The sequence below is a fragment of the Pyrus communis genome, chromosome 16 (assembly GCF_041283825.1).
Source record: "Pyrus communis isolate YQ-2024b chromosome 16, ASM4128382v1, whole genome shotgun sequence".
In the NCBI taxonomy this organism is placed as follows: domain Eukaryota; kingdom Viridiplantae; phylum Streptophyta; class Magnoliopsida; order Rosales; family Rosaceae; genus Pyrus; species Pyrus communis.
The window spans coordinates 3,110,264-3,132,753 of record NC_142580.1 but is presented as its reverse complement, the minus strand read 5'-3'; the positions used below and the strand labels follow the sequence as shown (position 1 = coordinate 3,132,753).

Genomic DNA, 22,490 nt, shown 5'->3' with positions numbered 1-22,490 from the left:
GAAGGTGAAGTGGCAGAAAGAATCTGGGCCTCACAAGTTCCACAGAAGGAAGCTCCGAGTCCAAACAAAACGGAAAACCCCCAAGTTTTGCACTTTCTAGAACACTCCACCCTCCCCTACTTAAAACCTGATAAACCCTCGCAGCTCACGAAAGGGTTTTTACACTGTGTTTGGCACAACTGAATTATCGCCTCATCCCCAACCCAACTACTTCTGTTAGGTTTAGGGTTCAATGGCTCCAGTTCTGAGCAGAAGCATGGCAACTGCTTCTCTGGCTTCGCTTCCTTCTTCGTCTCCATTCGCACTCAGAAACCCCAGCAGGGCCTTGAGCCTCAGAAGCGCTTTTGTGCCGCAGAATGGGCTCCGAAAGGGCTTCTCGTGCGGTGGATTGAAGTGGAAGGTTGAGAGCAGGAACAGACGGGTGTCCGTCCGCTGCGACGCGGCGGTTGCCGACAAGGAGGAGGCCACCGATGCCCCCGGTGAGAGATTCGAGTACCAGGCCGAGGTGGGTTTCTCTCTGTTTCTTTAAATTTTGGGTCTTTTATGTTGTTTCTCAATTGAGCTCTGGGATTCCCAAAATTTGTAGAATTTTATGTATTTTTACTGTTTATTTGCAATGAAAATGGATTCCTGTGCTTTAAATTATGGGTCTTTGCCATTGTTTTCGACAGAAAATGAGAATAATAATTGCTTATCGTTTTCGTATTCGTTATCGCGAGGTTTCGGTTTTTGGTGTATGAGTTTTGGAACTGAAAGTTGAAGAGTTTGAAACTATTTGCAGGTGTCTCGGCTTATGGATTTGATAGTTCATAGTCTATACAGCCACAAGGAGGTGTTCCTTAGAGAGCTTGTGAGGTGAGCTTGCATTTCCCTACACTTCATTAAAAGTTGTTTTGGTGATTCATGGCCTATAGGATATGCTCTTTCTGCTTGTAGAATTTGCTTCCTTAGTTTGTTCTTTGAACTTTTTGATAATATAGATTTTAAATTTGGATTGATTCGATTGAATAATGTGCTCATTATGATGCGTTTTGTGTGTACCTGTTTATTTGGCCGTGTGGTTGACTTAATTTTGCATTTCCTGTTTCAGTAATGCTAGTGATGCATTGGACAAGCTAAGATTTTTGAGTGTGACTGAGCCCCATCTGCTTGGAGATTCTGGTGAGCTACAGATACGCATCAAACCTGATCCAGACAATGGGACTGTCACTATCTCGTATGTTGTTTCTAAATCTTTGCTTTATCTTGTCACTGGATGAATCAATGGGAGATATTTGAAATCTGATTCTCTGTATTTTAGGGATACTGGTATTGGAATGACAAAAGAGGAACTCATTGACTGCCTTGGAACCATTGCTCAGAGTGGTACTTCAAAGTTTCTAAAGGCTCTGAAGGTTCACTCCTATCTCCCTCTCCCTCTCTCCCCTCGCTGCCCGGCCCACTGAGCATCACTGAATGCATTATTTTGCACTTTGTTGTTTCTATGTGAATCCTTTTGAGTTCTTTGATGCTTTCGAGTCTTATCTTTCAGCCTTTTATTTTGGTAGGAAAACAAGGATCTTGGTGCAGACAATGGCTTGATTGGTCAATTTGGTGTTGGGTTCTATTCTGCTTTTCTTGTTGCTGACAAGGTATAGTATGATTTCACACTTATTTTATACCTAGCTATCTGCTCGTAGCTAGGATTCTACTGTGGATAGCTGTGTTGCTAATTTTCTTGTATACATTATGCAAAATCAGGTGGTTGTCTCTACAAAAAGCCCAAGGTCAGACAAGCAATATGTTTGGGAAGCAGCAGCTGACAGTAGCTCTTATGTTATTAAGGAAGAAACTAATCCTGAAAATCTCATACAACGTGGAACACAGATTACCCTCTATTTAAGGGTAGGTACCCCTTACTGGCTACTTCATTTCTCATTTCATGGTATTTATTCATTTGCTTGGGACTTTCCTCGTTTTTTGGTCATTGAAGTTATTCCAGCTATTGCAGATTTTGACAGATTAAGTCATTATTATTTGCTAATTTCTTTTCTACTGATTTCTTTGTGGAAAGTTAATAACTTATGGTGAGCCGTCTTAAATTTAAATTTCTCCTTGCAGCCGGATGACAAGTATGAATTCTCAGAGCCGGCCCGGATCCAGGGTTTAGTGAAGAATTACTCACAGTTTGTTTCCTTCCCCATCTATACATGGCAAGAAAAATCTAGGACTGTTGAGGTGAGGACTGCATTTTCTTCTTCGACAGATCATTTTCCCCCTATATGGCTGGTTTTGGAGAGATTGGTAGAGTTGAATTTTGCATGTGATTGGTTCCTAATGGTTCCACTATTACTTTTTTTACTAGTCAAATGTGTGCATGAAAAGTGTTCATTGTAGGTGGCAACCAGGAAAATATTGTTATCATAAAGTTACTCTTTGAATAAGCCGTCTTCAGTCGATAAACTCTTCAATAGCTTACATTCTAAGCTTAAAAGTATCTGTTCTTTAACAATGAAGCAATTATTACCTTTGCTTGTCCTCATTGAGTGGAAACTTTTGGCAGGTTGAAGAGGAGGAAGAACCAAAAGAAGGAGAAGAACCAAAACCAGAGGTAGTTTTACATGGGATTCATAATTTTTTGAAATGTCGTTCGATCTTGGTCCATATTACATTGAAATTACAATGCTCGTTACCAGGGTGAGAAGAAAAAGAAGACAAAAACTGAGAAGTATTGGGATTGGGAATTAGCCAATGAAACAAAGCCTATATGGGTGAGTTGAAGCTATAATGTTATTTATTTAGATTTAGTATGGCCTGTTTGTTTAATGTGCACATATATTCTTTCTATACATATTACATCCTTCTTAAAAAAAATGTTTTTGTTCTTCTGCAGATGCGGAGTCCAAAGGAAGTTCAAAAAGAGGAGTATCAAGAATTTTACAAGAAAACTTTTAGTGAGTTCCTGGATCCACTTGGATACACTCACTTCACCACTGAGGTACTGAAATGACTATTGCTCTCTCTCATCCCCTTTGTCTTATTGTGTGCCTTAATAATTTGGTTGAAACAGACAATATGACTGGTTTGGAGTTTACTTAACTTTGATATCTGCGCAGGGTGAGGTGGAGTTCAGGAGTGTTCTCTATATTCCTGGAATGGGGCCTCTTAACAATGAAGATGTAGTAAATCCTAAAACAAAGAATATACGTTTGTATGTGAAGCGGGTATTTATCTCAGATGATTTTGATGGTGAACTGGTAAGTTTTTACATTTTGGAAACCACATGTATTTGAGCTTCCATTTTGTTCTTTGTTTTAGTGAAGATGTTTTTTTGTTGCATATACTGTTGTGCGTTAAATTTACATTGTGATTTTACTTTATGATTTAAAAACAATTCATACATCATTAACAATGTTGTTGTTCTAGATTCACATGCATATAATTTTTTATATAGCAAATCCACATTCGCATGCATATTCAACTTGTGATGTATATTCTGGAATGTTGAAACTATGGTTCATCGCTGCAATACACTGAATTAGTCTTTTTGCAGTTTCCGCGATACCTGAGCTTTGTTAAGGGTGTGGTGGATTCAAATGATCTTCCTCTTAATGTTTCTCGCGAGATTCTTCAAGAAAGTCGAATTGTAAGCCTAAGTTTTTCCGCCAATCTTTTATGCATTTTGTGAAGCAAATGCTATTGTTCTTTGTTTTTGTTATGCATTGGATACTGTTATCGGTTTCTATTGTGATCTTAGCCTCCGTCCATCTAATATTTTCAGGTAAGAATCATGAGAAAGAGACTTGTGCGGAAGACATTTGACATGATTCAAGATATTTCTGAGAGTGAAAATAAAGAGGTTGGTGGCCAGCAATTGAGTTGTCTTTTCTTCTTCCGTTGCACCCGAAAATTATTATTGACTAGAAAATGTTTGAATTTGATCCCAGGATTACAAGAAATTATGGGAGAACTTTGGCAGGTTCATAAAGTTAGGTTGCATTGAGGACTCTGGAAATCACAAGCGCATAACACCCCTGTTGCGGTTCTACTCTTCAAAAAGTGGGGAAGAACTGATAGGCTTAGATGATTATGTTGAAAACATGCCTGAGAACCAGAAGGCAATCTATTACTTGGCATCAGACAGTCTACAAAGTGCAAAAAGTGCCCCTTTCTTGGAAAAGTTGGTCCAAAAAGGCATTGAGGTATGTGTCGTGCGGAATTTGTGACAGTGCTGTCTCTCTATTTCTTTCTCTCTTTCTGACATTTCGTCTTCTTTTTGTCTTAGGTTTTGTATTTAGTTGAACCTATTGATGAAGTGGCTATCCAGAATCTACAGACATACAAAGAAAAGAAGTTTGTAGACATCAGCAAGGAAGATTTGGAGCTTGGTTAGTAATTGGCCTGGCCTTTCTGTACTACATCCAACGTTGTAGCTTCCTTGTTGTGTCTTTCTCACCAAAAGTTTATTATACCAGGTGACGAAGATGAGGTCAAAGAAAGGGAAACTGAACAACAATACACTCTTGTGTGCGACTGGATAAAGCAGCAACTTGGTGATAAGGTGGCGAAAGTCCAAGTCTCGAAGCGTCTAAGCTCATCTCCCTGTGTACTTGTTTCTGGAAAGTTTGGATGGTCTGCCAACATGGAGAGGTATTTGACTTGACCAGACCAGTGCTGTTAATTGTTTGCCTTCCCGTACTGTGATTGTGATAAAACATTTTGCTTCGGCAGATTGATGAAAGCACAGGCCCTTGGAGACACTGCAAGTTTGGAGTTCATGAGGGGCAGGAGAATATTGGAAATTAACCCAGATCATCCCATTGTTAAGGACCTAAAGGTAAGATCGCGAATGTTCTCTTCCAAAACACTAATTTAACTCTGCTAACTGAGAGAGGCGCATAAAAACGTGAGAGAGAACAAAAAACTACACAACTTCGTGTCGTGTCACTAGAAATATTCACGACTGAAGTACTGGACTTATATATGGATTGACTATTGCAGGCTGCTTGCAAGAATGCCCCTGACAGCACTGATGCCAAGAGAGCTGTAGAACTCTTGTATGACACAGCATTGATCTCCAGTGGATTCACGGTGAGCCGCAAGCATTTGTTTCTTCGGTTCTTGTAATGTGATAGTTTAACAGTAACTTTATGTTCTTACTTCTTTCTTCAATGACGCAGCCCGACAGCCCAGCTGATTTGGGAAACAAGATATACGAGATGATGGCAATGGCCCTCGGGGGAAGATGGGGTAGATTGGAAGACGAGGAGGCGGCTGACGGTACTAATGCGGCAGAATCCGATGCGAATGCCGCTGAAGCGGTGGAAGCACAAGTAGTTGAAGCATCAGAAGTGAGGACAGAGAGTGATCCATGGAGCGATTAGATGTGTTAGTGAGATTATAATATGTTGGATAAAAATTTTGGCCATAATTTAGTTACAAACTCAAGGGGAAGAAGCATAAGGTTGCTATGCGTGGTGTGGGGGAAAGCATGCCTTTTGTGTAGCTCTTCTCCCGAATGTTTTGTTATGGACTTGCTTTTACCAATTCTCTCCTTACGAAAACGATTCAGTAAACTGGAATATTAGGGACCTCGGTAACGTTCTATAAAATGGTTTTTGAAAAACTCGTATTCCGCGTTGTGATTTCAGAATGTGTCTATAGCTACTGAGAATGATTTTAGAGAATGAAAACATTGATAATGCACCTCATAGCAAGTAAAAGAAAAAGGTAAACATAAATTTATGTTTGGTAGTAGTGTCAGTGTGGTTGGGATGGTGCGGGTGAGATTAGTCAGTAAAAATGGTGGTTGGAGTGGCGGTTGAAGTGGTGAGAAAAAAGGTGTTAGTGGTGGTGGGATACAGGTGGTGGCGATAGCAGGGTAGAGAGAAACGGTGGAGGGGGAGGCGGGTGGTGGTTGTGGCGGCGACGGTGTTTGCGATGGTGGTATAGGATGGTTTTGTTAGCATTAAGGGTTGTGAGGGAGGGTTCTGAAAATGGTGGTTGAGAGTTAGGGATGGTGGTAGAGGTGGTGGTGGTGGCCAAGGTGAGGATAATGGGATGGAGAATGTGATTATGGTGGTGGCTGCGATGGTGGTAGTGGTGGTGCCTGTGACTGTAAGAAAAATTATCTACTTCTCTTATTAAAGAGGTGTACAAAAATATGATTACCATTAGTGCTAATTACATTTTACACCTTTAAAGTTTGAGGTGGTTTGCCACTTAGTACTACGGTCTAGTGGTATTTTTCTTCACTTATAAGTAAGAGGTCTTATGTTCGATTTTTGCCAAATGTGAATTTGAACCACATTATTGCTAGCCCATTGTGAAGTTAAAATCACCTCTGTTTGAGGTGGTTTAAATTGAGCCACGAGGTTTTAATTTTCTCAAATTGCACTTTAAGGTTTTGAAATTGTATCAATTCATACCTTTTATATATGAATTCAAAGTCAAATTATCAATTTAATAAAGATTCATATAATTCATCAGACCTATGTAGATTAAGAAAATGTCATAAGTCTTGAAAACAATGTAAAAAAATTAAAACTTCGTGACACATTTTAAAACTATAAAGGGTGCGAAATGTAAATAGCCCTTAAAAACGAAGAAATTAACCAGAAGCCCACCGCCATAGACAGACCGACTATTGGGTCAGCCCAATTATAGCTTTGAGTTTTGAAATGGGTCGACTCGGGAAAACGTCTAGCCCAAGCCGACGATCCAACGGCTTTATCTAACACACAGAGAACGTAGGTTTATGCAGGGTTTAAAGGCGGCCACTCGCCCAGTCACTCCTCCTTCCTCCCTCCCTCCACCCACCTCCTCCAGATCGCAGTTTTCCAATTCATATGCTCATTTTTGTTCTTATAACTAAATTTGTATTGTTCTTATAGCTCCAATTTTTCCTCAATTTTGCTGCTCCTTCGATCGTTGAAGATTTTTCGTTTGATGTCCCTTATCTTTCATCTCCTGCAACTTTGATCTTGGAAATATGTGGAGAAACTTCGCCAAAAAGGTTGCTTCCAGAAAGGCAAATCCTTCGTCACAGTTTCATTTGGGTTTTGCTACTTCTTCTTCAGTGAAATTTTCTCAAGAATCGAGCTTTATCGAGAAAACCAGGCATTTCGAGGCCCGGAATTGTGTAAACAATCGGTTATTGGTGATGGGTTTTCGACAAATTGGCGATACAGCCTCCCAAAAGGACGAATTGGGCAGATGCAGTTTGCTGAATCCGAGTTACTTTCATGGCGTTTCTGGGTTTTATGGCTATGCCAGAGGCTATGCCAGTGCTGCCGAGGCCATTGCGTCGACCGATGGGGATGAGGAGTCGTCGGGGTCCGAAGAAATTCAGGAATTGTTGGAGGATTTGATCAGAGAGAACAACAAGGTGGAGTCCCATTTCAAGCAGCCGAAGAAAGTGGTTGCTGGTATAGGAGTAGGAAAGTACAATCTCCTCCGGAAGAGGCAAATAAAGCTGGAGACCGAGGCGTGGGAAGAGGCGGCGAACGAGTACCAAGAGCTTTTAGTGGACATGTGCGAGCAGAAGCTTGCACCCAATTTGCCATACATTAAGTCATTGTTTCTTGGTTGGTTTGAGCCTTTACGAAACGCCATTGCTGAGGACCAAGAAGCCTGCAGGCAACCGAACAATAGAGTCAGTCATGCTCCGTATATTGATCACTTACCGGCTGATAAGATGGCAGTTATTACAATGCACAAGTTGATGGGGCTGTTGATGACAAATAATGGCGGAGTCGGGAGTGTCAGGGTAGTCCAAGCTGCTTGTGCGATAGGTGAAGCCATTGAGAATGAGGTATGCGAGCTCACTATTTTCTTATTTGGTAAATTCATGTTTGCTTTTTATTATTGAAATACGCAAATTCTCTAAATTTCTATGAACATTATATAGCTGTGCTGAATTTGGTTTTGGTCCTAAGTTGGTTGTACTTTGAACATTTTGGCTAGAATTTTAGTTAGCGATCAACCATCAGTCTGTTCGGTTTGGTAGAATATCATTACTTCAACTCCTTGTATTCATACAAACGTGAACTTCCCTTTTCTAGGATTACAATTTACATGTATTTGCAATATATGAAATTGAGTCCTTTGATCTCTCATGCCTTCATGACTAGTTGAAGGCTTTTCTCATGAGCTAGTAATGCTTCTTTCAGCATCCAGTGAAAATAATAGCGAAATAATGGTGACAGTACATTTTCCATTTATTGTTGGTTTTGAATGTTTTAGGAGTTAAATACCGTAATCATGTGCATCAGGTTAGGATACACAGGTTTTTGGAGAAGACAAAGAAGAAGAAGAACCCTACTGACAAGAAGCCCGAAGATGAATCTGATCCTGCGATCATTGAACAAGAACAACTGACGATCAGCGAGCAAGAGAAACTGACGAAAGAACAACAGAGACTTAGGAAAAAGGTTAACAAACTGATAAAAAAGCAGAAAATGAAGCAAGTGAGGGAGATTGTGAAGGAACAAGAAGACTTAAAGCCATGGGGTCAGGAAGCCCATGTTAAGGTTTGTGATGCTTATAGAAATAATTATGCAAACTATCTTGTTATTGTTGTTGCTATATTATCGTGGTCCTTGTACTTGCCAGGTTGGCTGTCGATTGATTCAGTTGTTGATGGACACAGCTTATATACAACCTCCAGTTGATCAATCAGGAGATGATCCACTTGATATACGCCCCGCATTTGTACATGTCCTTAAGACTATCACTAAAGACACACAGTAAGAATTGTTGGATCTTTTTCCTGTGTCTATCTAGCTCCCCACCAGTTCTATATGCTTATACTTCTGTGGGTTTCTTGTAATAGGAAGACTAGTAGGAGATATGGTGTTATAGAATGCGACCCATTAGTTCGCAAAGGCATGGAGAAATCTGTAAGTAGAACAATTTTAACTGATTTGTCTCATGCTATCATTCTAGTTTGTTTTTTTATTTGTTTTTGTTCTTGCGACTTACAAGGGAAATAATCTTCTTTCCTTCTAATTTGTACAAATGAATTTATACCTGAGTAAAACAAGTCTACTGATTTCTGTTCTGTCCAAGCAGGCAAGGCACATGGTCATTCCTTATATGCCTATGTTGGTACCCCCTATCAACTGGACAGGGTATGTAGTATTTAGATTAGTTGGAGTTTTAGCTTTGAATTAGCTAGATTAAGCACTTCGGGGTTTTTAGCCGACTCTTATTGCCTGTTGGTATATACTTTGGCAGGTATGACAGAGGAGCATATTTATTCTTACCATCCTATGTTATGCGAACTCATGGAGCGAAACAACAACGCCAAGTTGTTAAAAGGACTCCTAGGACGCAATTAGAACCTGTTTTTGAGGTTTGAAATCCCCAGGAACTGTTACTTTCGGTTTCAGTATTGTATCTGCTCCTGCCTTTAGAATTTGTTCACAAGCTATGTTTCATCAGAAACATCCCTTAAATGTTTTCCTCTAGTGCGAGGGTTCTCACTTGTACTTATTAGTTTTTCCCCCTAATCTCTTGACTGTTCTCTGTATTTAGGCCCTGGATACTCTTGGAAGTACCAAATGGAGGGTGAACAAACGGGTACTTGGTGTAATAGACAGGATATGGGCTAGCGGAGGCCGTCTTGCTGACTTGGTTGACCGTGAAGATGTGGGTTATTTTTAACTGGATTTGCTTTTCATACTTCCAAGCTTTGACAGAAACTATTTTGTTTTGCTTCAACGTGTCATCAACATGTAATTCAGCATCTAAGTATTACTGGTTTTTATCAATAAATAATCTTCATTTTGTTCCTGCTTTAAAAAAGGTTCCATTGCCTGAAGAACCAGACACAGAAGATGAGACAGAAATAAAAAAATGGAAGTGGAAAGTTAAAGCTGCAAAGAAGGAGAATAGTGAGAGACACTCACAGCGGTGTGACATAGAACTCAAACTTGCTGTAAGAATAATTCCTGTTAAGTTAAATAATGCACCCATCTTAGATACTCTGATATTAAGTAAGTTTCTCTGAATGGGAATAGGTATCTCGAAAAATGAAGGATGAAGAAGGCTTCTACTACCCGCACAACCTTGATTTCCGTGGTCGTGCTTACCCCATGCACCCATATCTAAACCATCTTGGTTCTGATATGTGCCGAGGCATCCTGGAGTTTGCAGAGGGACGACCTCTTGAAAAGTCAGGCTTACGGTGGTTGAAGATACATTTGGCAAATTTATATGCTGGTGGCGTGGACAAACTACCCTTTGATGAGCGAGTAGCATTTACTGAGAATCATGTGGATGAAATTTTTGATTCGGCAGTCAGACCTCTTGAAGGGAAGCGCTGGTGGTTGGGTGCTGAGGATCCTTTCCAATGCTTGGCAGCATGTATTAATCTCTATGAAGCATTGAGAAGCCCCTCTCCAGAGACTACCATTTCATATATGCCTGTCCACCAGGTAATTTTTCTCTCGGAATATTAATATCGTAACCTACAGACAATATTTAGTGATTTTGGTAAAGATGATTTTGTTATCCAATATCGATCGGAGTCTCTTTTCTGTTGCAAGGATGGTTCATGTAATGGTTTACAACATTATGCTGCTCTTGGAAGGGACAAGGTAATGAACCTTTTAAATATTCTTTACAGAGCAGTTATACTTGCCTTAATTGCTTGTGTGAGTTTTTGTTTTGTTGATCAAACTTCTCATCTCTTTCTTTCTTTCTTTTTTTAGCTTGGAGCTGCTGCTGTTAATCTTGTGGGGGGAGAGAAACCTGCAGATCTTTACTCAGGAATTGCTGCCAGGTAACTGTTTCGCGTTGAGTTGAGTTGAATGGCAAATATACATTTTTGGCATTGTTGCATTTTTAAAGATGTAAAAACTTAGAAGAGTAAGCAACCTGATTCATTTCCCTAATACACCACTGATAAGTGGTATCTTTTTTATTAATTCGTCTTAATGATTTTTTTTTGTGGCTGTGCAGGGTACTCGATATAATGCGGAGTGATGCAGAGAAAGATCCTGCCACTAATCCAAATGCATTGCATGCTAGGCTGTTAATTAATCAGGTTAATATCATTAATTGTGCTTGCAAAATCCAATTTATATGAAGCTTTTCATTGGATAATAATGCTGAAATAGTTTGCAAAAAGTTTAAATGTTGTAGAATTTTCCCAGTTTTGATGACTTGGCCACCACAATAACGTTGCAAACAAATTATTTGGCTTGCTTTGTTAAGAAAAGAATTTACTTGAGCTCTGCTCTTTGCTGCTGCTTAATGTGATGTTTCTAATATCTGGCTTGTGTAATGGGAAATTTTAGGTGGATCGTAAATTGGTGAAGCAAACAGTTATGACGTCTGTATATGGTGTTACTTATGTTGGTGCACGTGATCAAATTAAGAGGAGATTAAAAGAGCGTAATAACATAGCTGATGACTCGGCGCTTTTTAACGCAGCTTGCTATGCTGCAAGGGTAAGTGAATAAAACTAGCGGATGTTTCTGTGTCCAATGTCTGTGTATGTAATGAAGTCTGTATTGATTATTTTACTTTCTGAGCAGACCACCCTGACTGCACTAGGAGAGATGTTTGAAGCTGCAAGAAGTATTATGAGTTGGCTCGGTGAATGTGCAAAGGTCTGTTTCATCCACTTTGTCATCTGTTTGTTCTTCATGAGATATGTGAATGGTTAACTGTTAAGTGCTTCAAAAGCTAAGCACATGCACAAGGGATAGATGTGGATTCTATGTTTGAGAATATCATGTCTTTAACTAAGTCTGTATTGTTCTCATACTAGTCCTGACAGCGATATTTGAACAAAAATAGGTGATAGCTTCGGAGAATCATCCTGTTCAGTGGACCACTCCCCTTGGACTTCCCGTTGTACAACCCTACCGACAATTAGGAAGGCATCTGGTAATATTCTTAACAACTTCTCGAAATTTCCAATGTGGATATATATTTTACTTAGTTACAAAAAGATTCTGAGTTTTTCGTTTTAAGGCGAGCTCGAGCATGTAAATAAGTTGCTGCTTTGAAAATGCAGATTAAGACTTCCCTTCAGGTGTTGACTTTACAAAGAGAAACTGACAAGGTCATGGTTAAACGGCAGAGGACAGCCTTTCCCCCAAATTTTGTGCACTCCCTTGACGGTTCCCACATGATGATGACTGCTGTTGCCTGCAAGAAAGCAGGCTTAAATTTTGCAGGTTTCTGCTGGATTTTTATTTTCTATTGTCTTTTACTCTCCTGTATAGGGAAGTACTTGTATACTAGTTGAGTTTTGCCAATTTACTGCTAATGATTACAGGAGTACATGACTCATATTGGACGCATGCATGTGATGTTGACGAAATGAATGGGATACTAAGGGAGAAATTTGTTGAACTCTACAATGCACCGATACTGGAGAATGTGAGTATATAGAATGATGCTGATTTTGCCTAGTGAAAATTTGTGAACATACCCGTTAGCTTTTTCTGACTGAATTGAAATTGCTCTTCCCATGTTATATTGCCTGTCTAATTTGTTACTTTTATGTCTACAGTTGTTGGAGGGCTTTCAAGAGTCTTTCCCCAACATGACTTTTCCCCCGTTGCCAGATCGTGGAGACTTCGATCTCAGAGATGTTCTTGAATCTCCCTATTTCTTCAACTAGTCCGAGCCAGATGATTGCCAGGCGGCTGTGCCCTTTTTGGTCGCTTTAGTTCCCCATATCATTCACAAGGTGATGAAATTTTATTTAATCTCTCTCATTCAAGGACGTGAGAAGGTCAAGGAGAGCGAATTCCGATGAAAAAAAATGCTTCATGTTCGGCTGCAGCTATTAATCTGCTGTTTGTACTTGTACATATGTCAAGAAGGGCTATCTTCACCAATTAGCTGGAGATATCCCACGGGGCTTGGCCGTCTTCTGCATCCACTATTTGAAAGGATTGGGGAAATAGGATGGTCAACAAGCAGCATTCGAGAAAATTGAGACATCCCCATGGATGTGAATCAGAGAAAAACTAAAGCGCCAACAGAGTTGATTCAAACAAATAGGCGAACGACGTTAGACGAACATTGAGGACGTCTTGATTCTCTGAGTGCAACAGATTAAGGGTGGGCATAAATCGTCAACATAAATGTTGTCAGTTCCGTTTGTAAAATTTTGTTTCGTTACGGTTCATTTCAAAGGAAATGTAGAATAAGTTCATGTAATGATTGTTGATTCTTGCTCAATTTTGATGCAGAATTCATATGATTTTAAGGTGAAATTTACACAGGAAATTAGAGAGGTGGCATTGGATACACAAATACCGTCTTGTTTTTCGGTTTGACACCTTCCAACGTTAGGCACTAAAGCAACATAAGTTCAGTTTTACAAAAGCTGTTTTATGAACCAAAGCGTGTCAATATTTTAGAGAGACGGGTCAGTTGTCCATTACTAATTACACTGTTTGCGAAATAGGACGGATGTTGGGATTTTATCACAAGCATCAGTGTAATTAGAAGTGGAATTACTCGGTAGGGGAAAGTGTTCTTCAAGATGACTTAAGGTATTGCATTAGAATTTTCGTACGTATAATTATACATACACGATCGAAGGCTGTATTTTTGCTTTCGCTTTGTCTTACATATATCTCCCTGGAAAACTTGAGTGTTTTCCTGGATTTCAAATGACAATGCTCTACAGGTATAGTATAGGTTGTTCATCTAACAACAGCCTCTTAACAGTCACACCTTCTCTTTGAACAAGGCAGTAGCATTGCTGTATATCGCCATCAGATTCGCAAACACAGCCAGACCGATCATGAAAACGGATAAGATCTTGTCCTTCGTCGTTGCTATGCCGTGTTTGTCCCTGAATCACAAAATTTTGATATCGAATGCACATAAGTTTGCATGCGCGCACACACGTCATTGCTGAACTTGAAAATGAAAAACAATATGAATGTCACATAACTCACCTTAGAGCGATGGCAGCAGGAAAGATGAATCCGATGCAGACTGTAGCGGTCGCTCCAGAGAACTGGAAAACATCCCAGATGCTGGGAATAAAATTTGCGCCCAAGAAGACGAGAGAAATTAGTCCGATGGTGCTTAATGTAAACCTACAATTGTCGGAAACCAGAGGCCTAGACGAAGGAAAGAGGAGGTCATCCAAGTTGAGTCGCAGTGGATGGAAAATAACGGGAAAAACAAGCATGAGGTGGAGGGCATAGCTGATGCGAACGATATCATTGAGCAAAAAGCTGTAAGGGATGCCAAGGTTGGTGTCGAAATTGGCTAGCACATCGTCAAGAGTTGAGTCCCCGAATAGGAGGAAACCGAAAAAGCTAGTCAGAATGTAAACAGTAGAGCACAAAGCCAATGATGTCTGTACAATTGGTTGAATCAAGGAAGTGTCTTCGAGCTCACTGTCGATAGTATGCACTGCAGGAAAAGAAATTCTCGTTAATGTTTAAGCTTTTTAGCTTGCAGATAACAGCAGCATGTTGTTGTGGATCAGCTAGCCATACCGTTGAAGTGGCAGATGAAGGCCGTCACAAGGACAGGAACAACTGTGAAGAGATTCCACACAGATGCAATATCCGACACGTTAGGGAGGAGCCTGGGCATGGAAATACCTCCATAAAAGAGTTTAGTAACTACAATTCCTGCAGTAATAACAAGAAAAACAATCGCCAGCGCAACTGCTAAAGCAGATGTGTATCTCAACGAATCTGCAAGCACAGAAAGGAACAAGTTACGTAAACGCTTCATCAACATAATGTACTGGGATAGAATTGCAACTCGTAGAGTTACTGACATGAACTATCCAATCACAAGTTTGCGATAAGATGTTCAGTTTTGGGTTCAATCTCACAAAACAAACAGTGTATATGTACCTATTCGCTTCAACGATGCCAATGGAGCAAACACGAAGATGGTTGCGACGAGCAGAACGAAGGTGCGGCCGTTCCACCAGTGTTCACCAAACCACCCTTCTAACACCCCAGCATGGTGAACTCCAGTTGAAGAAGTTCCAGAAAGCACGTCACCTAAGCCACATGAAAATTTGGATAAGAATAACTGAGAACTACCCATTTTACTTAACTTGCAAGAAAGAAATACAAGTCCCAGCATCTTCTGAATTGATTATTCAAGAGCAGCTTTTCTTATAATTTGGATGTTTAGAATTACACTAGCGATTTTGGCATTCATTCTGTCGCTATATGTGCTCCAAACTGAATATTTTAAGTGAAATTTGCACTCGTGTGAATTGCAGGAGGCAAAACTAGTAGCGTTAAAATCACTAGCCTTCCAATACTTTGGAGAGTAAGGGTAGCTTCTGGAAGGGCTAAGGCGTTTCTAACTATGTTTGACAAATAAAAAGCACTACTTTTACGAAAAAATTTGACATGTTTATACTAAGAGCTTGGCTCCTTAACGTTGAGGAGGAGCTCCTCTTCAAAATTCTTATCAGCATATTCACAAAACTTTGTGTTTATAATCAAAACTGTTCATATTATAAATCATTCTATAATGATCATATTTGCAAACAATATTTAAAACTAAGGTCGTTTAGTCAATCAATTGTACCAAATAGATATACAGTTCATTATACTTTTACCAATTCTGTCCATCTGATTTTAAACAGTTAGATAACTAAACGATAATAACTTTAATTGATTTTTTTTGTAAAAATGATCTTCAAATAGTGATTTACGATATAAATAATTCGATTATAAACACGAAATTATGTGAATATGCCACAAAATATTTTGAGGAGTTTCTCCTCAATCTTTGAGGACCCAATTTTGAAACACTTCTAACAAAAGTACTTATAAGGAAAAGTGCTTCCATAGATGAGCCCTAAGATTATGAATTGAACCCAATTAAAAATTTAGACTTCACACCTAAAAATCAGGACAGAACGAAAACATGGATTTACCAATGATGATCATGTAGATGATGAGGGTTCCAAGATTGTTAACCAAGATGCACAGCTGAAACACAACTTTCCCAGCTTTCCCAAAAGCATCCCCCATCACCCCTCCAAAAGTCGCAGCCTTCCCGACCCTACTGAACCTCAGCAGCATCTCCACCGACGCCTCCGTCAGAACCGCCACAAACACGATCATCCCAATCCCAACGCCGAGTCCCAACACTTTCATGGTGGCCGGCAGCGCCATAATCCCGGCGCCAATAATGGTGGTCGACAGATTAAACACCGCGCCGGTGAAAGATGCCCCATTAAACTCCCCCGCTGCTGGCTCATCATCTTGGTCCGTCCGACTTGGCAGTAGCGGAGAATCCTCGTTCGTAGGTTGCTTCCATTTTGTTGGATTCCTGGGATTTTTGCTGTCAGTGGTCATTGTTTGTTAAAGCGAGTGACACTTTCAAAGTCTCTTTTCTTTTGTGTGGAAATTCGTAGCCGCTTTGTTAAGTAATCTTGATAAAGAACACGTAACAGGACAACTGGTAATATCAGGCAACCAAAATAAATGTACTCTGTCACAAACTAATCTTGCGGCGTAAATGTGAAAATTTAAGAGTTTTAACGAAAATTACTTTAATGAAAAATTATATTTTTATATTAAAAAATTAATTATATATTATTTATTTTATCTTTTATTTTATCCTTATCGTTAAAATTTAAAAATTTTAAATCACTTTCATTAATTTTCCTCAAATTCAAAGCATAATGTTGTGTTAATAGTTCAGAATGTTACGCCGCGCCGTGAGAATGTAGATAAGCTTTTAGGAAACGATGGTGGTTGGGATGTTCTTATCCATTCAGGTGATGAACAGCTACATTGGGCAGGCAATTATTTGTCGTGTTGTAATAATTGTGCTCACAAAGTCCTAATCTTTAGCAAAAGTAATCATCTAGGGTGTGATATCATTTTATTTTTCACGCCATCTTTTCATTTTTGATTATCAGATTGGATGAATTGAATAAAATCAACAAATAAAAATTAATAAAAATTATGTAAAAAATACATCTTAAATAATTAAAGAATTGTTATTGGCATTCCAAAATTCTCATTCTGCGTTCCAAACTTTCTATATTTAAAAAAAAAATACACTTATAAAATGTAGAATAAAATTTTTAAAATGTTAATCACACTTTCCAATAATTATTAATGTGTTTCTAATTGGGACGTCACTCATTGAATGTGTCACGTGATTAATGCTGGGTGCTTGTGGTCCGAACGATCAGAAATGTTAGGTACGGCGGTGGACCGCCGAACAGGACGGTTTGCAGTCAGAGCTGATAGGTTGGACGACGTGGAGAAGTTTGAGTGGATGATGAGTCTGGAAAGACCAGGCTTGTAGATTTGGTTTCATTGTCTTTCTAAAAACGCTTCTATTTTATCAAATTATTCAAAAACAACTTCAGAACCATGCATCGATCGATAGGGGTAGTTTTGACATTTTTGTGATTGTGTATGGTCCAACTCGCACAGCTACAGTTCTCACTGTAGATAGGGCACGAAAGAATGATAGCGACGGCAACGATGATAGACGCGCCGTGCTGGGACTCTTGCGGCAACTGGTGAAGGATGATAACGACAGCACTGTTAAAAAATACAACAACTTCTGAAAGTGTGGTTCCTTGTGCAGGAAACAAGTGCACAAACAATGAATATTTCAACGACAATCCGAATGCTTTCCAGTAGTCACCAGTCTGTAAGGCATGCATCGTTGCTGTTCTTGCTTGAACTTTCAAGATCACAATCGTTATGCGAGAAAATTGGGTCAGAGCCGTTGTATTTCAGAGCTCTCGCACAGCTCTCATCATACCATCCAAATGGCAAATTACTACAAGAAGCTGGAATTATACAAGTCATGGTTGAAGAGATGTTCATTAAACAAACCAATGGACTCAAAAGCGAAGCAGCCGCAATCCTTGCAAGTATATTCGAGTCAGGGCATGAGCTCGAGTCCCCGCTAATTCTCATGGTCTCTATGACTTCCGACTATGTTGTGTGCAACATCATCGATATACTCAAGAACGCAACTGCCCAGGTATCAGCAATCGGGTTGGAGAATCTTTCAGCAGAGTCAATAAAACTATCAAAACCGCCACAAATCAAGAGAAAGAAGTCGTTGCACCTGCCCAAGTATCTAACTTGTGGATCACCAAGGAGGAGGAATACACCGCTGTGCCCGGTTCACAGAGGGATATGTTCTTCACAGTACACATCAGCATTGTTGATGCGAAGGCGGTTTAGAGGCTGTTAGTGTGTTCGGGGCATGAGAATGCGGAAGTTGTCGAAGCTGCGTTGTCGGCAATATGTACATTGTTGGATGACAAAGTTGATCATGCTGTGCATCATGTTTTGAATGTGGTGAAAGAGCACAGGAGAAGGGGCTGTGGCAGCAGTCGTTTTGGGTGATTGAGAAGTTCTTGAATAAATCTATTTTTTACACAAGCGATACTGGAAGAGGGAGATTCAAACTCGGAAACCTCGAGTGCAAGGGATAATGTTCTTAACATACTGAGCTACAAGCCTCTTACACAATTTTGTAAATCTTCAATGAACTAAGTTTTTATGGATTCTTTGATCGTTCATTGATATATATATATATATATATATATATGTCAAACCTGAGTCGAAGGTTCATATAGATTAAATCACACACATTCAGAGGGAGTTAGGTACACTCTATTTTTAGCTATTGCGTTTTTTTTCCTCAGATTTTTTAATAAGCCATTAGCTAAATCTGGTTTCAAAGAGTTTTTCTTGATATAAAATTTGCCTGAAAAATAAAATAAATTTAAAAGGTATTGGTAACTTTTGTTCATCATAAATCACATCGAATAACAAAACAAATAAGACTGACACAATAAAATTCACCTAAACAATAACAAACAAGGAACAAGAGAGGAAATTTGACTCCATTGCTTTACATATAACAAACACTTTCATACACAAATTTGCAGTTCAATTGTTTAAGAGTATTTATCCAAGCTACCGAATTCCTGGATTTGATCAAATATATATTCGCCTGTATCAAAAATATTAAAAATATATAAACACTTTCCTCGGTTAGTTGGCCAAAGCAAATCCTCCCTACTGTGACATTTGTAATACAAATACAATGGAGCAGGTCTTGGCCGGCAATGCTTGAGAACCACTTCAAAATTGACAAAATATAATTCCTTCTGATGATCCAAATTTCAAATGTTGTCCTTCGACCAACAATATTGTTTCTAGCTTTTGTATTTAACCTCCATCTTACAACCTAATACAACATTTATACATGTATATTTGTCTCCACCATAAAAATTTGAACTAAACTTGTACATCCCTTGGATTGCCGGCATGAGATGGTTTTAAAAAAAAATCAATATTTTTAATGATCTTCGGCCTTTATATATGTCGACTCTTGCGCAGCTGAGGCTAACAGCAATAGGGTTTTCATCTCTACATCCAGACTCGATCGAGCGAGCACTGATTCGTTTGGAACATTCTCTGGTGTTAGCGTTTTGAAAATGGAAGAAGGAAAAAATGCACTGAGAATGAAGAAATGCTGCTATTCTCTCTGCAAGTTACAGAGGAACCTTTTCATTCTTTTGTAAAGTATGTTTTCCACACAGCACACACAATCGTGAAAAAGGGAATAACTCTGTTAACAAGGCTTAGCTGGATACACACACCAACAATACAATCTCAGCCTTACACTTGTCATAATCTAAGACTAAGTGAATACACAATTAGAAACAAGGCTTATTTACTTTAACTTTACTTAGCTCACAGCTTATACACTAATACTCCCCTTTAAGCTTTGAGCAGATATAACTCCAAGTTTGTCCCTGAGATAGTTGAATCTGTCCTTTGGTAATGCCTTGGTGAAAATGTCTGCCACTTGTTCTTTGGTAGGACAGTAAACCAAGTCAATTATCCCTTGCTGCAAGGCATCCTTGATGAAGTGATATCTCCGGTCAATGTGTTTTGTCTTCTGGTGAAACACAGGGTTCTTGGATATTGAGATTGCAGATGTGTTATCACACTGCAGAGGAGTTGCCTCAGCTTGTAATTCTCCAAAATCTTCAAGAACAAACCTGATCCATATAGCTTGAGATGTTGCTTCGGCAGCACTTATATATTCAGCCTCTGCTGTGGATAGTGCAACACAATTTTGTTTCACAGAAGCCCATGAGAACACTCCACTGCCAAAAGAAAACGCATAGCCTGAGGTACTCTTGCTGTCATCTATTGATCCTCCCCAATCACTATCACAGAAACCAACCAAAACTGCCTTCTTGCCTTTCATATAATGCAAACCATAGTCCAGTGTTCCCTTAATATATCTGAGCACTCTCTTAGCTACTCCATAGTGCTTGTTAGAAGGGCCATGCATATATCTAGCTAACAAACTAGCTGCATACATCACATCTGGTCTTGTAGCAGTAAGATACAATAAACTGCCTACAAGTTTTCTGTATTTCTCTTCATCTGCTGCACCACTTCCATCTTCTTTACTTAACTTTTCAGTAGCCACAAGAGGAATAGAGACAGATTTACATTCTTTCAACCCAAATTTATCCAACAGAGAAGAGGCATACTTCTTTTGATGAATGAAGATGCTAGATTCTGTTTGAATCACCCCCATTCCCAGAAAATGGTGAAGAAGACCCAAGTCTGACATCTCATACTTCTCCTTCATATCATCTTTGAACTCATCCAGCATATCTTGATTGTTTCCAGTATACACAATATCATCCACATATATGGAAACTATTAGTATATCCTTTTCTCCCCTTGTCTTAGTGTATAGAGTTGCTTCACTTAAGCTTTTCTCAAACCCACACTTAGCAAAATAGCTGTCAATCTCTCCATACCAGGCCCTAGGCGCCTGTTTCAAGCCATAAAGAGCCTTGTGCAGCTTGTAAACCTTATCTTCCTTGCCACTAATCACAAACCCTTCAGGTTGATCAACATATACTTCTTCCTGCAATATTCCATTTAAGAAAGCAGACTTAACGTCTAATTGAAATAGCTTCCAGCTTCTGTGTGCAGCAAGTGCAATTAGTGTTCTGATGGTGTCCAATCGGGCAACTGGAGCAAACGTCTCATTGTAATCAAGTCCTGGTTTCTGCACATATCCTTTAGCAACCAGCCTTGCCTTGTTCTTTTGTACTGAGCCATCCAAATTTAGTTTGGTTTTGAACACCCATTTCACACCAATAACCTGCTTATCACTTGGTCTGTCTACAAGCTTCCAAGTCTCATTTTTCTCAATCATGGACAATTCTTCTTTCATAGCTTTTATCCAAGCTTTATCTTGTGCAGCTTCCTCATACTTCTCTGGCTCCACAATACAAAGATTGCATTGTGCTAGAATATCACTGATATTTCTCCATTTAACTGGTGTATGGTCATATGGACTAGTGATCTCAACAGTTTCAGAGACATCTCTATCTTGTTCTTCCATTTGATTACTGTCTACTATTTCTGTCACTTCTTGTAGACTGAAATCATTCACAGTCCTATACTGATCTTGAATGTTAGTTATTGCAATAGACTTCTCTGAATTCTCCTTCCAATTCCAAGACATAGTTTCATCGAAGACCACATCCCTTGATAGAATTAGCTTCCTTGAACATGGGTCAAATACTCTGTACCCTTTCTCACAAGTTGCATAACCCACAAACACACCTTTGACAGACTTTGCATCAAGCTTTTGTCTTCTTTCAGCTGGTACATGAACATAACAGAGTGATCCAAACACCTTTAAGTGACCAATTCCTGGTTTTCTCCCACTATAGGCTTCAAAAGGAGTCATGTTCTCAAGAGCTTTTGTAGGCGATCTGTTCAGAATATAAACAGCTGTATGTACAGCTTCTGCCCACAGAGAGTATGGCATGCTCTTATCATGAAGCATTGCCTTAGCCATCTCTACAACTGTTCTATTCTTTCTCTCCACTACTCCATTTTGCTGTGGAGTATAAGCAATGGATAACTGTCTTTGTATGCCTTCAGATTCCAACAACTTGCTGAATTCAGTTGAGAGAAATTCTCCCCCTCTGTCACTTCTTAGACATTTCACTTTAAATCCACATTGTAACTCCACCATTGTTTTGAACTTTCTAAAACAGATTAGTGCCTCAGACTTATGTCGTAGGAAATAAACCCATGACATTCTTGTGTGATCATCAATAAACAACATGAAATATTTATTCCCAGCAATTGATTCATTATTCATGGGACCACACAAATCTGTGTGTATCAATTCTAGAGGATTATTGGCTCTCCAAGCTTGTCCTTTTGGAAACCAATCTCTGTGTTGTTTTCCCATTTGACATCCTGCACACACACCATCAACATTTTCAAGGTGCGGAAGACCATGCACCATTTCTTTTTCTCTAAGCTGCTTGAGGCTTCTAAGATTTAGGTGTCCTAGTCTCTTGTGCCAAGTCCAAGTATATTCAGCTACACTAGTTTTCAATGCAACTTGATCAGTTTGCATTAAAAACAAAGGGTAGCACTATTACTTTTCATCTTAACCTTGATAACCAGACAATCAAGTGAAGGACCATCAAAGATACA

General features: G+C 39.3%; 3 protein-coding genes across 4 annotated transcripts; 2 read left to right on the top strand and 1 right to left on the bottom strand.

Annotated features, from left to right (window-relative positions):
* Positions 1-5,605, top strand: CR88 (Chaperone protein htpG family protein). The gene is made up of 19 exons (XM_068469890.2): positions 1-505; positions 782-855; positions 1,091-1,216; positions 1,301-1,394; positions 1,548-1,631; positions 1,741-1,884; positions 2,101-2,217; positions 2,543-2,590; positions 2,676-2,750; positions 2,873-2,977; positions 3,096-3,236; positions 3,533-3,625; positions 3,761-3,838; positions 3,927-4,181; positions 4,265-4,367; positions 4,455-4,629; positions 4,711-4,816; positions 4,981-5,070; positions 5,160-5,605. The coding sequence occupies exons 1-19, from the start codon at positions 233-235 to the stop codon at positions 5,361-5,363; spliced, it is 2,385 nt and encodes a 794-aa protein (XP_068325991.1). The 5' UTR covers positions 1-232; the 3' UTR covers positions 5,364-5,605.
* A 1,133-nt stretch (positions 5,606-6,738) lies between these two features.
* LOC137730889 (DNA-directed RNA polymerase 1, mitochondrial) lies at positions 6,739-13,260 on the top strand. 2 transcript variants are annotated; one of them, XR_011068228.2, is made up of 19 exons: positions 6,739-7,792; positions 8,253-8,510; positions 8,593-8,726; positions 8,813-8,879; positions 9,052-9,110; positions 9,217-9,334; positions 9,517-9,630; positions 9,788-9,919; positions 10,002-10,418; positions 10,530-10,580; positions 10,695-10,765; positions 10,945-11,029; positions 11,283-11,435; positions 11,523-11,597; positions 11,788-11,877; positions 12,008-12,170; positions 12,272-12,375; positions 12,509-12,688; positions 12,785-13,260. XR_011068228.2 is itself a non-coding variant. In XM_068469889.2 (18 exons), exons 1-18 carry the CDS (start codon positions 6,971-6,973, stop codon positions 12,617-12,619), a joined length of 3,024 nt encoding a protein of 1,007 aa, XP_068325990.1. In that variant the 5' UTR covers positions 6,739-6,970; the 3' UTR covers positions 12,620-13,260. The 2 variants fall into 2 exon arrangements, 1 of the variants encoding a protein (XP_068325990.1); XM_068469889.2 differs by having other exon boundaries at positions 12,509-13,260.
* A 223-nt stretch (positions 13,261-13,483) lies between these two features.
* Positions 13,484-16,458, bottom strand: LOC137730891 (amino acid transporter AVT6A). The gene is made up of 5 exons (XM_068469891.2): positions 15,881-16,458; positions 14,835-14,987; positions 14,466-14,669; positions 13,914-14,379; positions 13,484-13,807 (listed from the first exon to the last, which is right to left on the bottom strand). Exons 1-5 carry the CDS (start codon positions 16,302-16,304, stop codon positions 13,681-13,683), a joined length of 1,374 nt encoding a protein of 457 aa, XP_068325992.1. The 5' UTR covers positions 16,305-16,458; the 3' UTR covers positions 13,484-13,680.
* Between the last annotated feature and the right edge of the window lie 6,032 nt (positions 16,459-22,490).